At 40.9% G+C, this 16864-nt stretch overlaps 1 protein-coding gene across 2 annotated transcripts; it reads left to right on the top strand.

Moving 5' to 3' along the window:
* The first annotated feature begins 12844 nt into the window (after nt 1-12844).
* LOC137737755 (uncharacterized) lies at nt 12845-15817 on the top strand. 2 transcript variants are annotated; one of them, XM_068477307.1, is made up of 3 exons: nt 12864-13381; nt 14063-14222; nt 15475-15817. In XM_068477307.1, the coding sequence occupies exons 1-2, from the start codon at nt 12976-12978 to the stop codon at nt 14185-14187; spliced, it is 531 nt and encodes a 176-aa protein (XP_068333408.1). In that variant the 5' UTR covers nt 12864-12975; the 3' UTR covers nt 14188-14222; nt 15475-15817. The 2 variants fall into 2 exon arrangements, with proteins under 2 accessions (XP_068333409.1, XP_068333408.1); XM_068477308.1 differs by lacking the exon at nt 15475-15817 and having other exon boundaries at nt 12845-13381; nt 14063-14502.
* Nucleotides 15818-16864: the final 1047 nt, after the last annotated feature.

The following is a 16864-nucleotide window of genomic DNA, read 5'->3' as shown; positions in this document are numbered from 1 at the left end:
TTCTCCGACCTCTGACCAACACAAGAGTGTGCGACAAGATCTACCATACAACGCCTCAAATGGTGCCATGCCGATACTCGAATGAAAGCTGTTGTTGTAGGCAAATTCCATTAGATCCAACCGCTTGTGCCAAGCATCACCAAACTGTAACACCGAAGATCGCAACATATCCTCCAAAGTCTGAATGGTTCTCTCTGACTGTCCGTCTGTCTGAGGATGATACGCCGTACTATAAAGTAGTCTCGTACCCAACGCTTCCTGAAAAGCTACCCAAAATTTAGATGTAAATCTTGGGTCACGATCCGAGACAATACTCACAGGGACACCATGGTACTTCACGATCTTCGAGAAGAACAACTCAGCTAATCAGCCCAAAGAATACTTCTCCGTCACTGGAACGAAATGTGCTGACTTAGTAAGTCGATCAACAATCACCCAAATGCCGTCAAAACCATTATGTGTACGCGGAAGCTTGTACACAAAATCCATAGCAATGTTTTCCTATTTCCACTCTGGAACGGGAAGCGGCTGCAATAACCCAAACGGCTTCTTCCTTTCCGCCTTAACTTGTTGACAAACAACACACCTACTCACATACTCAGCTATCTCCCTCTTCATACCCGGCCAATAATAAAATGGTCGAATGGTATGGTACATTTTAGTAGCTCCTGGATGCATAGCATAAGCCGAGATATGTGCTTCATCGAGAATTGCTTTTTTTTTTTTAATCCAAATTATTAGGCACAAACATCCTACCCTCCTGCATCAGCATGCCATCTGATTCACGAACTCTAAGGTCTCTCCTCCTTCCTTGATCTCGAGCTTGGATTATTTCTTGAGTTTCCTTATCAGCTACCTGAGCTTCAAGCACCCGATCAACTAAAATTGGCCTAACTTGAAAATTAGCAAGTAAAGCCACCTCTCGATCTTCTGCCTCCAACCTCACTCCCGTGGATCTTAAATTTTCCAGAAGAGGAATACGACTAGCGTACAACGCATTGATACGGCCCTGAGACTTCCTGCTAAGTGCAACAGCCACCACATTTGCACGACCAGGGAGATAATCAATCGTGCAGTCATAATCACTGAGCAGCTCCATCCACCTCTGCTGACGAAGATTAAGATCCTTCTGCGTAAAAAGATACTAAAGACTCTTATGATCTGTAAAGATCTTACATTTCTCTCCATAAAGGTAATGTCTCCACAACTTCAGCGCAAACATAATGGCTGCTAACTCCAAATCATGTGTAGGGTAATTCAACTCATGAGGTTTAAATTGTCATGAAGCATAAGCAATTACCCTACCATGCTGCATCAACACACAACCCAGACCATTCAAGGAAGCATCACTATAGACCTCGAAATCACCACTATCGTCCGGGAGCGCCAAAACAGGTGCATGAGTGAGACAATACTTCAACTGCTAGAAACTTTTGCTCACACTTATCATCCCACTCAAATTTAACATCTTTCCTTGTTAACCTCGTCAGTGGTAAAGCAATCACAGAAAAATCCTTAACAAACCACCGATAATACCCTGCTAAACCAAGGAAACTCCTCACCTCAGTGACGGTTCGCGGTTGCTCCCACTTCTCCACAGCTGCCACCTTTTGAGGATCCACCAAGATACCCTGAGCTGAAATGACGTGCCCCAAAAATGCAACTTGGTCTAACCAAAACTGGCACTTACTAAACTTAGCATACAATTGGTGTTCCCTCAACCTTTTCAACACCAAAGTAAGATGTCGAACATGCTCCGCCTTAGACTTAGAATACACCAGAATGTCGTCAATGAAAACAATAACAAACCTATCCAAATATGGCTGGAATTCTCAGTTCATCAAATCCATGAATGCAGCTGGTGCATTTGTCAATCCAAATGGCATAACAAGAAACTCGTAATGACCATAACGAGTCCTGAAAGCCGTCTTAGGAACATCATCCCTACTAATATTCAGCTGATAATATCCAGACCTCAAGTCAATCTTGGAGAATACACAAGTATCTCGAAGCTGATCAAATAAATCATCAATACGCGACAACGGATAACGGTTCTTAATCGTTACCCGATTCAATTGTCGGTAATCAATACATAGTCTCAAAGTTCCATCTTTCTTTCTCACAAACAACACTGGAGCTCCCCAAGGTGAAGTACTAGGCTGAATAAAACCCTTATCCACTAATTCCTGCAACTGAACTTTCAATTCCCTCAACTCAGCATGAGCCATACGATAGGGAGCCAAAGATATAGCATTAGTACCTGGAAGCAACTCAATGGTGAACTCTATGTCTCGGTCTGGCAGCAAACAGGTAAATCCTCAAGGAAAACATCAGGAAAGTGTTTGATTACCCTTACGTCCTCCACACTACTAGGAACAGCATCATCCAACACCACGTGAGCTAAGTACCCCTGGCAACCTTTAGATAACAACCTTTTCGCTCGCACAGCCGAAATAACGCCATATCTCACCCCACTCTGCTCGCCCACAAAAGTAACCACAGGTAATCCAGGACGATGGAAAGTAACTATTTTCCCGTAACAATCAATATTGGCACGATTGAAATGCAACCAATTCGTTCCTAGAATCACATCAAAGTCAACAATATCCAACGAGATAAGATCAACTGGCATAATAACATCCTCCACCATCACTGGACATCCTGGGTACACACGATCTACAATACATCTCTCCCCTCTAGGCATAACAAACACTAAATTATACCCTAGAGGTGTAGGGCGAGGTTGCGTCACTTGAGCAAATGTATGAGAAATCACAGAATGTGTAGCACCACAATCAATTAATACTCTAGCAAAATAACCAAGGATATTTAACATACCCATGATCAAGTCTGGATTGTTTTGAGCGTCCTGCAGAGAGATGTTGTGAATACGCCCCTGGGTCTGTTGCCGTCCCCCACGACCTCTGCTCGTCTGGCCACCACAACTCTGTGTACCACGCCCCTGACTGGGCTGACCAGACTGCCTCGAATACCCTGCACTACTCACAGCAATCTCCGCCTGCTGGAACTAAAGGATACGACATATAGCCACCAGAATACTAGGGATAACCACCCTGAGAATATGGATCCTGGGGATATGGATATTGTCCTGAGGCATAAGGAACATCATCGCCCTGATAGTAATAGGCACCACCTCGACCCGTCTGCCCATAACTACCAGGACCAGGAACCTATTGGATCGGTGCAGGTAGTGGCAAGAAAGTTTGCTGGGGCCTCTGCTGACTATGGGGACAATTTGTAGCCCGATGTCCCATCTGCCCACAAGTAAAGTAACCACCGCTGCCTCGCCTACACTCACCAAAATGTCGATTATTACACCTGCGGCAAACTGGGGCCTTACCTCTACCAGCATCACCCTGCCTCTGGCCTCTAGCAAAACCAGCAAACCTACCACCACGACCCTGACCAGTGGCGCTAAAACCACCGCTAGAAGAGCTAGAACTAGTGCCACCCCTCTTAAAGCTCTGGGACTTGCGAAGTCCGAGCGACATCTGACCCTTGCCCTTATCATCTTTCCTCTGGTTACCATATTTCTCTTCCTCCTCACTCTCGCTGGGCATGTTCTCTGAATCCTCAATTCTCAACAGAATCTCATAAAACTCCTGGTAGGTGCCACAAGGGGTAGTGGTCGCCATCGAACGCCACTTCTTCTTAGTGCCCAAACGAAAACGACGAAGCATCTCCGCCGGATTGCCAGCAACATCTGGATGATAGCGAGACAGATCAGTAAACCTCCGGTAGTACTCGTTTGCTGTCAACTTCCCCTGCCTCAACTCAGTGAATTCTTGCTTTTTGCGGTCAATATACTCAGGAGGCACAAATCTTCTCCTGAACAGCTTTCTGAATACATCCCAATCAGTCATCTCCATTGGAGATAAACGACGAACCTCCTGCTCCTACCAGGATGCAGAATCCTTACCCAAAAACCACGATGTTATCTCTACCCATTTCTCAACAGGGAGATTCCCCTGATTATGCAAAACACGAAAGGTCTTCTCAATATGTTCTAGCCACCGCTCCGCACCCTCAAAGCCATCTTGACCCTCGAATTTATCTAACTTCAGATTATACATAGTCTCCAGAGGAGTCCTCTGGGGAAGGCGGAGCGCCGACTGAATAGCTGTAGCGATAGCTTCCCCCAGCAGAGCTACATCGGGGAAACTAGGCTCAGTCGAGTGACGTGGTTCCCGACGAGGTGGCATAATTCTGACAGAAGACACCAAAACCATTAGAATACTCACAAAAGTACAAGACTGCCAAACCTATGCTCTGATACTAAACTGACACACCCCGACCGAGATCAAGGCATGCTGGCCATCACGTGGAAGTGACGTAACCATGTGCACAGTGCGGAAGCTAATAAATAATAATAAAAGTACGAATAAATAAAAACCAGCTACACACAAAGTAAGAACATACATGTGCAAGCGTAAGTGTGAAAACAAAGTTCAGAGCACGAAGACCTAATGCAGTCTGGGAGAAACAACACTACATAAACACACCCAAAGGTGGTGCTACACTGGTGATAATCTGTCAGATATGCCGGGAAAATCCTCTGGGGAGCCACCAAAAGTGTTAGCCAACTAGAACCTGGAGGGGCGCAAAACAGAAAGCGTGAGTGGGCAAAAACAAAGCTTTTCAAAAACCATTTAATAAACAAAGTTCTAACCCCTCGCCGTAAAACCTGTATACTTCCCAGAAAATAGAATATACATATATGTAAATCATGCTCGGAAGTATGCCATTCCAAATGCCTCGATATAAAATGCAAGTACTCAGGTAATGCCAAACAATGCCATGTAATCTGTCAGCCGGAGTCACCTAACGTGACATGTACGGCTGAATCTAGAGCTCAACTCTCCATCTCATTAACTATACCTGCACACGAGTCGGAACCACCTAAAGTGGTCTGTACGACAGGACTGGGTGTAATATAAGTACGCTCAAGTGCTACGATCCCGTGAAGGCTGGGCGAATAATCGCGGGTCACCTACGAGTCGGAACCACCTAATGTGGTCTGTACGACAGGACTGTGCACCTAACTTGGATCCAAGATGAGTGTGTGGTGCGGGAGGTGAACATCACGTGAAGGATTGTGCCCAACTCTAGGCGGGAGCACTAACACCGGGGTTGCAGGTTATGAGCTCTCTATGCATCTCAAATCACTACTGAACATAAACAAAACTATAACTCACCTGACACTTACCTGTGCGTCTGCAGCACCAACATACATACATATGTATATATGCAACTAATAATGCATAAACAAATGGCAAACAATATGCATGCCAAACTGACGGAATATTCCATCATCTTCTCTGGCCAAATTCTGGCGCCGTCGCCGGCGCCGGAAAACCGAAATTTTTTTAAAACCTTGTATCTTCTTCGTTTTTCAACCAAATTTCACAAAGTTGGTACTCAAATGAAGCTTACAACAAGAGGAACAAATCCATACCACTTTCAAGCACTAAAACCCATGGAATCTCGCCGGGAAAACACCACCAACTCTGGCCAAACTTGTAACTCACGATGCCGACGTCTAAAACCTTCAAACAAACCACCCCGAGCCTCCTAGGGACCTCACCAAGCTTCCTACAAGCTTGAAATTCCCAAAAACACAAGACTTAACGTGTGGATGAACAGTGACCAAATCAGGGTATCCCGAGTTCGACGTGAAAACGAAGGTATCCTTACCTGAAATGGGTATGGTTGAACTCCTAAGGACCTCACGAGCACGAATAAGTAATATGTTTCCTCGATTTGTGAAGGTTTCAAGGGTTTTGGATGTTGTCCGTACAAAAAGAATAGGAAAGGGAGAGAGAGAGGGGGAGAGAGAGAGAGAGAGAGAGAGAGAGAAATAGAAAGAGAGAACTCGAGACAGGGCAGAGGGAATAGGGGAGAGGGATAATGATGACGATGGATGTGTGGTTGGGATGCAACCAACCAAAAACCCAAAACGGTTACACAAACAACAATTATCCAGTAGGAGCAAAACCATCATTTCACCCCTACGGTACGAAAAGTCCTGGATGGGCTATCACAGAAGATGGTTATTTTTGTTCTTTTCTACTATTCATTTATTTATGGGAGAAATTTGGCATATTACCAATTATAAATTTTAAATGGATGAACTTATTTTAAAAAATAGAACAAGGAATGTAAAGCGAATTTTGAGTTTCAATGAGTAAAGTTGTGAGTTTTGAGTTTCAGTGAGCAAAGTGGGATCAAAATCGAGTTCCAGGGAGTAAAGTGTGGACTTTTGAGTTTTAGGGGTAAAGTGAGATCAAAATCGAGTTCCAAGGAATAAAATGACGACTTTTGAGTTTCAAACGACAAAGTGGGATCAAAATCAAATTCCAATGAGCGTAACTAAAAATAAGCCTTTATTTAAGCCGTTTGGCTTCCAATGTAATGCATCAATTCAGAAATAATCAAACAACCTTTTGGTTTTGTCCCAATCTTTGGTGGATTCCATAAACCTTTGTTATTCAAGATTTACGGTTGTAATCTTTTAAAATTGTGCTACAACAATTTTTAACTGAGACGTCGTGCTCTTTATGGAAGCTATTATCCATCCAAAACAAAGTTCGAACACCAAATTTATAAATTTCTGCTACATCCTTTTGTCTTGTCAATTTTAAAGCGCTTCATTTTCTCTACTTTTCCCCGTAGAAATTTACCTCAATCTTGTCCTACAATATGTTATAAGTAAACCTATTTGGTAACTACGTTCACTTTTCAAAAAAAATAAAAAATGAAAGCCAAATTGAAAACTCAAGAAAATAGTTTTCACTTTTTGATTTTCTATTTTTTCAAACTAAAAACGAAATGATTATAAAAAGAATTTTGAAAACTGAAAATGAAATGATTGGCAAACAAGTTTTCACTATTCACTCTTTTTTTTTAAATTGTTTTTAATTTTATTAATTTTAATTTTTTCCACTATTCACTAACTACACTTGTTTTTGTTGGAGATGTTACTCGATAACATCGCCTTCCCACAACATGCCGCACATGCGCACACACGTTTCAAAGAAATTTTTTAGTGTATCAAAATATGATTTGGTACACTAAATGACACACCCCGACCGAAATCAAGGCGTGCTGGCCATCACGTGAGAGTGATGTAGCCATGTGCACAGTGCGGAAGTATAAATAATAATAGAATAGCGAATAAAAAAAATCAAACTACTAGATAAACTAGTTAAAGTAATACGCTAGTGTAAGACTAAGTGTGATAAACATAATTAGAGCACAAAAAGCCTAAGTGCAGTCCAGTTGGACGAATACTAATTACACAACCCCCAAAGGTGATCCTACATTTGTGTTGTTCTGCCAGAACCACCGTCAAAGTCCTCGTGAGCCACCAAAGTGCTTCTACCTAAAACCTGGAGGGGTGCAAAACAGAAAGTGTGAGTGGGCAAAAACAAATCTTTTCAAAATCATTTCATTTCTCAAAAGTTTTAACCCCTCGCCGTAAAACCTGTATAATTTCCCAGAAAATAGAATATATATCAATATATATATATATATATATATATCCACAACCATGCTCAAAATAACAAAATTCACCAATATGCCATGTCAAATATCTCAGCATAACAATATGAAAATCAGGTGATATCAATCAATGCAAATGATATGTTAGCCGGAGTCACCTAACGTGACCTGTACGGCTAAATCTAGAGCTCGAATCCACATCTCAACAACTATACCTGCACACGAGTCGGAACCACCTAAAGTGGTCTGTACGACAGGACTGGGTGTAAATAAATATGCTCAAGTGCTACGATCACGTGAAGACTATGCGAATAATTGCGGGTCGCCTACGAGTCGGAACCACCTATAGTGGTCTACACAACAGGACTGTGCACCTAACTTGGATCCAAGATAAGCGTGTGGTGCGGGAAATGAACATCACGTGAAGGACTGTGCCCTAACTCTAGGCGGGAGCACTAACACCGAGGTGCAGGTTTATGAGCTCTCAATGCATCTCACATAACCACTAATTCACAACCATAAACTATAAACTTACCTGGCACTTACCTGTGCATCCATAGCACCAAACATACATATATGCAACTACTAATGCATAAATAAATAGGCAGACACTTTGCATGGCATTTTAAAACATATAAACATTCAATTTGACTTTCATTTTCTGGGAAAACTCTCAAGTATATAGGTATATACGGAAAACCAAAAGCTCACTCACTGGTATGTGGAAGGGTCGTAGTCCCCGAGCCTTGAGTGACTGCGCTCGTCCTCAGGATAGGTCACACCTATATGCGAAACAACTATATAAACGTTAATTTAAAGCACATAACCAAAACTAGGTAATAACTTCTCAAACAATGCTCAAATGGGGTGTTTGAATATACCGACGTGATCTACTCAACCTCATGAACATCCCCATATTTTTAAAATAATTTTCTAACCACCCACGCGCCACCATGCGCCCTGCCAAGGCACAGCCAGACGCTCCGACCACGCGTGGCCAAACCCTAACTGGCCCTAACAGCCGTTAGGAATATTCCGTTAAAACCTTAACAGAAGTTAACGGCCGTTACCTAACGCAGTTAGAATATTCCGTCAACTCTAATGGAATATTCGTCTCCTTCTCCGGCAAGCCTCACCGGTCGCCGTCATCAGCACCGTCGGAAAGCTGGGAAAAACTTCCATTCGTCAAATCTCACTCATTTCTCAACCAAAATTTATGAATTTTGTATGAAAATGAAGATTACGAAGAGTAGAACAAAACCTTACCACTTTAGGGACCTAAAACCAACGGAATATCGCCGGAAAAAGCCACGATATTCCAGCCAAACCTGCAACTCACTGAAACTGGGCTTCCCGACGTCCAAAACACTTCAACTTTCTTCTCCGAGCTTCGTGAGAGTGTTCTAAAGCTCCCTATGATCTTTAAAACTCCTAAAAACTTCATGATCATGTGTGCATGAACAGTGCATGAAATCTGGGGTTAGGGTTCTCGAGGTTTTCGAAGGTTTCAAGTCTCACAAATGGTATAAATGAACTCAGGAAATTGCAAGGAGTTCGAATCTTACCTTCTAGACATCGGTCCGTGCTTGAAATGGTTGATTTGGGTGATGTCCGTACGACTTGTACAGAAATGCAGAAAAATCCGAGAGGAAGGAGAGAGAAGGAGGGTCCACGGGTGTTTAGGTGTATGTGGGTGTGTGTGAGTGGTCCTAGTTGAGTCAACAACCAAAAAAAAACAACAAACTAAACAACACCCCACATGCAATTTAACATTCAAGGGCAATTTAGTCTTTTCACACCTACAGTACAAATATTCCAGGATGGATTGTCACACTAAATGTTGTAGTACAATTTGTTAAAAATTTTATTTTGTAAATTTCAAATAAATTATATTGTTCATGTTAGTGTACCAAGATTAGTGTTTACAATTTCTTCAATACGGTCCATATTTACATGCAAATATCAAAAAAATAATAGAGATATGGAAATGGGGGTTGAAGTCTAAACTTCACCTCATATCGAAGAAACTCTTATTTAAGCTGAAATCGACAGTTATCGTCGATATTTCTGACACATCTATTAAATATAGTAGAAACCCTTATATTTCGTCTAACCCAATCTTTGACAATACTTAAATTTCATTTTAAATTTTCATCATTTTCATCGAAAGCAACCAATATCGATATTGATATTTGATATATTCGTTGATAAGGGTGGGTTCAAAAAATCAAAAACCGAAAAAAATCAAACCGAAACTGAAAAACCAAAAACTGGAAAAAAAAAAAAAAAAAAAAAAAAAAAAAAAAAAAAAACCGAACCGAATCTCTTCACACTTTATGAATTTATGCTTGACACACCCTGACCCAAAATGTCCACTAGGAATCTGAATCGAACTGTACTGGGCAACACTTAGAAGGTGATGAAGCCATAAAGTACGGTGATGTGGAAAATGTGAATAAATTTAAACCTAAAAGTGCCTAAAGACCAGAGTGCGCTGTGAGCGAGAATGAGCCCCTTCCACACGCGACATCAAAGCATAAGCAAAGTATAGTAATATGGGTAAAGATTATACCCTCGGAGGTAGCCACCAATACTGAGATTTGCCAAGAATCCTCGTCGATATGGACTTTCAGCAGCTAAAACCTGGAGAGGCTAAAAAACAAGGGTGAGTGGGCTTGAAAATAAAGTTTTTAATAAAAACCTTTTGAAAATGTTATAACCCTTCGCCATAAAACCCGCATAACTTTCCAGAAAATAATAATACATACGTATATAGAAATCATACTCGAGAGTAGTGAAAACCAAGTATATGCCATGTCAAATATCTCAACAATGAAATAAGTAAGTCAGGTGAAATAAATCAATGTAAAATGATATGCCAACCGGAGTCACATAATGTGACCTGTACGGCTGAACCTATTGCTCATTAATCCATCCGGAGTCACCTAATGTGACCTGTACGGCTCTAAACCTGCACACGAGTAAGGACCACCTAATATGGTTTGTACGACAGGCTGGGTGTAAATAAGTACGCTCAAGTGCTACGATCACGGGAAGGCTGTGCGACAAATCGCAGGTCACCTACGAGTCGGAACCACCTAATGTGGTCTGTACAACAGGCTGGCACCTGACTTGGATCCAAGCTGAGCGAGCGGTGTGGGAGGTGAACGATCACGTGAAGGCTAGGCCCTGGCCACGGGCGAAGTACTAACACCAGAGTGCAGGACAATGAGCTCTACGTGCATCAACTCATAATCAACTACCATGCAACCATACCATCAATATATACTCACCTGAACTTATATGGACCTCCGCAGCATCATGCAATATTATGCAAAGCTATACTAATGCATATGCTAAAATGTAAAGCAACCATGACATGTCATTTTAAACAAAATTCCATTTAAAACCATTTCTGGGAAAAATGGAAAACATATATACGTATATATAGAAAACCAAAAGTCCACTCACCTGGAGTCCGCACTACAACTCCCTAGCACAAACATCAAGGCGTCACGAACGATCGATGCCTAGAACAATTATCAAATCATGTCTTAGAATTCTTATCAATAGAACACTTAACTTACATATCCTATTCGAGAAGATCCGTACGTCGGATTCTTGATCCGTAAGTTTCTAATATCCCCAAATATTATGTATTATAACATATCAAATTTTGGTGACGATCCAACGGTCAGATCGTCAATTGCTATAATAATCAAGTGGCGGATCTTAGTGGAACTACGCTCAAATGATGGAAATTCGTCAATCGGACTTCACCAATAGAATCAGGGTATTCAAATTTAACCTAGGAAGGTCAGGGGACGTCTCGGCCCACGTGCCGCCGCACGCGCCGCCACAAGTGGCGGTCGGCCGCCCCAACTCGTCGAAAAATTCAACTATTTCTAAAAATTATCAAATTTTACAGAGATGAAGATCTCAATGAGAGAAACAACTTTCATACCTGTGGCCAAGGCCAATTTGGTCAGGAAAACACCTGAAATCCACCACGATCCGCCGGAAACCCTTGAAATGGGTGTTCTTGATTCAACTCCAAACAAGCTCCAACACCTCCAAGTTTGATTGGGCTTTGTTTTTGGGTTCAAGGAGAGTCTAATGGTGGTAGAGATCGAAGGACTTTGCTTCAAAAATTGGCGAATTGCCACCAAGAACACCACGGTGCCATTCTCACGAAACCAAGACCAAATCTTGTCTAATTTGTGTGGAAAATCGAAGAGGGAAGGCTGGTGAGAAATTCCTAGGTGATAACTCGGCGTAAATCGTCGGAAATTGGTCAGAAAACCATCTAAACCCATCGGGTTTCACAGTTTTTGCGGGTCGGGTCGTAGAGAACCGATAAAGGATCCATGACCCCGTGCTTCTCACCCTTCTCCTTTCCCCTCCTTTCTTCTTTCTCCATTGGTCACTCACCATCTCTCTCTTCTCCCGGTTGGCTTCACATCCCCCTCCTTTCTCTCCTTTATAGCCTATCTCCACCGCCCATCTTTTCTTCTTTAAATCTGGGCCACACACGTGGCTCCACTAGATTTTACTCCAAAAATCTCGAGTATTCTAGAAAATAATAAATTTACAATTTTACCCTCAACTTCATTCGTTATAACTCCAAATTGCATTCTGTTTGCGCCCATGCGTTCGTAGCGACGAGTACTACAAGAATATGGCAAGAAAACGAGTCTTACGTGACACGACATGGCAGTCAACAAAAGTCAACACTTTGCCTTGAAGGGCATTTTCGTAAATTCACTTATTAAAATTATTATGACTGTAACTTTTGGGGACAGGTCGTTACAATACCCATGATATTTCTTTTGTGAAACTTTATTGCCAAGTTTGAAACTAAGCCTAGGGCTTTTTTTATGAAGCATACTTGGTTCAATTAGGGGAGGATATTCCATTGGTTATAAAGGAAATTTTTGAAAGGCTTTGGAACTTGGAAGAGTTTCTCTATTTGTTTGTTTTTAGAATGGATATGCTGATCATTTTTTTTTTGCAATTGAAGTTATCGATAGAATATAATTGGTTTATATGATCTTGTATATTTATAACTACCTTCTCATTTTTTTCATTTTCTTATTATTAGTCCATCAATATAAGCCTATTTTTTTTAATTCCATATTAAAAAAAAAATCAAATTTTATAAAATTAGAAAAAATAAAATATAAAAAATATAAAAAAATAAAAAAACGAAACCGAACCGAACAAAATCAGACTGAAAAGAATCGAAACCTAACCAAATAAAACCGAACCCATCACTGTCCGTTGATATTTATATATCTATATTGTCACTGATGCCGATACTTAAAAAACTCTCCGACCCGCGAGCAACCATCATTCCCTACACGCTCCACCTTCCAAAACTCCCTCTCCTTTCACACTCTCTCTCTCTCAATCAATCTCTCCCGAATTACACAGTTCCCACAGTCGACCGACCAAATGGCTCGACTCCTCACTCAAGCTCTCCATCTCCGCCACTCCCTCCTGCGCCGCCCTCTCCTCCCTCCCTATCTCACCCAGGCCCACCGCGCTCGCTCCTTCCGATCCGGCAAGGCCGAGTTAATCGAGATCGAAGTCGAGCCCTCCCCCTCGTCGTCGCCAAGTGATTCAGAGAAATTAATGCTGAAGAAGCTGGACGACATCGTTCAGACTATCGTCGTCCAGAGGGCCACCCCCGATTGGCTCCCCTTCGTTCCCGGCTCCTCGTTCTGGGTCCCACCTCGACACGCTCCGTCGAAAGTGGCCGACTTGATTGGCAAATTGGCTAACCAGCTCACATTTGAAGAAATCCTCTCTGTTGCTACCGATCGAGGATGGCCTTGCTCCCAATTTTTCATCAATGGCGGTATGGGCTTTTTTTCTTTTGGCTTCTGTATGCAGGAAATGTTTTTAATTAAGTTAATTTGATGGGTTTGGTGGAAAATGGCAAATTGGTTCTAATTAGTTTTTGTTTGATGTGGTTGGTGGAAATGCTTCTTGTAAGAAGGAATTGAAGTGGGTTTTTAGTTTTATGTATGTACATAATGTTTTTAGTTTGTTATTGTTTGATTGGTTTGGTGGAATTGTTGGTTTTTTTATTTTATTTTATGGATTTTTAGTTTCGTGGCAATTAATGGGACCTTTTGTTTTTGGATACCTTCAAAGGCTTCAATTTTAGCTTCATTGGTGAACATATGTGGTTAATGATGGAAATGGGAAATGCCCTTGGTATCTGTCTAGTGAAAGTTTGCGATTGTAAAATTTACAGAATTCGGCAGAAGAGTGTAAGAACAGCGGTTACATACTGCTCAATTCATGAAATGTTTAATTGGTTATCCAAAATTGACCTAGGGAAAAACATGAAATGACATCTAAACAGTATTTTTTAATGCGCGGGATGAGTGATGTTTGCTTGTTTATCATCTTCTGTGCTGGTTTAAAAACAATGTATGTTTCAACTATATAAGAAAATCCTCGTTTGAGTTTTATTTCTTAGTTCTTAGTGAATAAATATTTTGACGTGTCATTAATATTTGGTTGGCTGTAGGCATTGGAACTGCAGAAACAAGGGAGGTGGATACGGAGGCAGAAGGATCAACACCAATAGAGGTGGAGATGGAGGTCAAGGTTTTGACTGATTCCCAGAAGTCATCTCGCTGCGAGGATGATTAAGGATTTCTCATCTCTCTATCAGCCTGGTTGCTTGGGTGAGTTCCCCTACTCTTGACAATCACCGATGCTCCTTTGCATGCATATCATGACCAAAATAGTGTTGTCATTGTACCTTAGGATATGGATTCAACTTATCTTTGTTTAGGTTTAGGCTGTTAGTTTTGGACGTTGGTGGTATATCCGCTTGTTTGCATTGATGTATTGTAATTATCATCTTCGGCAATTATATTTGTGTTCTGTTGCTGTATAGTTTGAAAGAATAACACCCAACAACAGAAGGGAATGAAATATTAAATGGTGAGCATGTTGTATACATCCACGTTATCACAACTTGATGCCTCAGACAAATAATCTTTATGTACAGAGTATTGTTGTATATTTAGGTGTATGATCTTGTGCCTTCTCTCTCTTTTATTTTTGGTTTGAATTTCTGGTGCTGCATGCTTGCTACAATGTTCTGACTTTTGATGATGGTGCGTGTGTGTGTTTGTGAACAGCTCTTTTAAAAAATTTCAAGGTTGAGACGGGCAAGCTCACTTAGCTTTGTTAAGTATCTAAAAGCTTGAGAAATGAAAATTTTGGGCTCTAAAGAGCCCATCAAGCTGAAGGAAAACTACATCTATGCCCTCACATTTTGGCTGGTGTCACTTTGCCGCCTAAGAAAAACTTCTACCATGCCCCCTTGAAATTTGAAGAAGTTGCAATGTGAGGCATACTGTCAATTTTGTCCAATTTCATATTAAATTTGTCAAGTGGCAAGCACATGACCTTATCCTGATGGTTAAAATGACTCTCGTTATCTCCTCTTTCCCCCATTCTCCTCACTCTTTGCTTTCTTCTTTCTCTCTTCTTTGCCTCTCTTCTCCGAAGAAACACTTGGATTTGATCTGAAACTTCTGTTGTGGGTATGAAATTTTGTTCGCAGAATCTGGCCTTTCTTCTCCCTTTTCTTTTTGTCATACCTCCGAAAATGTCTTCCCAGTAAAATTTAACCCCAAATTTATTATCCTTAATGGACGGCACAACCTGGAAATTTGACCCCCAACCACTAAATTTCGTCCCAAAATATGCCTGTCTTCTATCTGTTCTCTCATCTCTCTTTGACAGATGGGTTTACATATATCTGGTTTGTTCAGGGACGATGTGCATCAACTATAAAATTATTAGTTTATCACTTGTCAAATGAAATTTCCATACGTGCGTTTGTCGTTGTCTTTACAGTTATGAATAGGTTTTTATTAGAACTGGATTACACTCGTGTATCAACTGAACACTGGCCAATTTTAGGTTTAGCAGTAGCTAGGTTGGAAATCTGTCAGACGGGTTTATCTTTTACCTATCTGATTCAGAGTGTGCAAAAGTGAAGTGGCCATGTTTTAGTTGTTCGGCAGCACCATATTGGGACACGAGTGGCCAGAGCGGGACATAATGGTGTGTATGGGTTGGGGTGGTGGAGAAGGTGGTGGAGGAGGAGATAATGAAGTGTCATGTAAAATTGGTGTTGTAAAATGGAGAGAATGGGGTATAGAAGATTCTTCTTCTCTTGTACAACTTAAGCAGCATTAGTATAAATTCATCTTTTAAATGTTGAAGCATATAAACATTTGTGAATACTTTGGATTTGGATCACCAACTTAAAAGTTGGATTACATGTTCTTGATTTCTTGTACTTTAAGATGAAGATGTCCAAGTTGGCTCAAACTATAACCTAGAAAGATACGTGTTATTCACGTTCTCTATGAGACATCTGTATCCATGGATCGAGTTTCTTTTTCTTAACGACCCCAATATTTTGTTTGATTTTAGCTCGTTTCATTCACGAACTAAGCTTGGACTAGGTTTTTTTTTAGTACATCGATATTTTTACACTAAGGGGAGGGGTGGTTCGGCTAAGCCACACAATGGGCAAACCTAATTTGGTATCAAATTTGTCATTCACGAGATTCGAATTTAAGACCTTTCACTTCCAAGTGAATAGGAAGGTAAATTCATTTTTTTTTTTTTTTTACGAACGGAGCATGAAGCCAAATAAATGAACCCAACTTGAATTGCATTAAGCTTATTTACTAGGGGTGCAACTCAGGCAAGTTGTGCGGGTTGAAAGGTCAACGCAATTCTAATCCAACTTTTACAATTTGGGCTCGAGTTCGGATTAAATTTCATTAAGGTTCATTTGGGCTCGGGTCTAATTGGGTGAGCGTTTACTTGGGTTAGGTTTGGGTTGCCTAATTTTTTCAAGTTTAATCTTATAACAATTTAGTTTCCAAGAATTCCTAAAAAAAAAATAAGCCAAGTAGCATCAGAGCTAGCTTACTCTAATTTCATAAATCAATCTACTATAAAGCTTTAGGATTTAGAGACTACGAATATGGGTTGACTAATCAAAGCTTCTTATTCCCTAAAAGCTTAATTAATTATAAAGGGTAATTTATTAAAAAAATATTAGAAAGGAAGTTGGTTTTTGGGCTTGACACACTTGGGTGTAGTATGAACATTAATTGATATGAGTTATAATCTGGTTAGATTGAGTTTGGTTAGTCGAGTTAGGTTGGGTTGGGGATGGACAAGCAAATGATCAATTCAACTCAACCCAATCAATGAACGGGTTGAAATTGGGTTGGGTTCGAATGGGTTATAACTGAAAAAAAAACTCGCTTGTTTGGGTTTAAAGTCGGAT

Source organism: Pyrus communis, chromosome 6 (genome assembly GCF_963583255.1).
Source record: "Pyrus communis chromosome 6, drPyrComm1.1, whole genome shotgun sequence".
Classification (NCBI taxonomy): Eukaryota; Viridiplantae; Streptophyta; class Magnoliopsida; order Rosales; family Rosaceae; genus Pyrus; species Pyrus communis.
The sequence above is the reverse complement of the archived record's forward strand: the minus strand, read 5'-3'. Positions and strand labels throughout refer to the sequence as shown.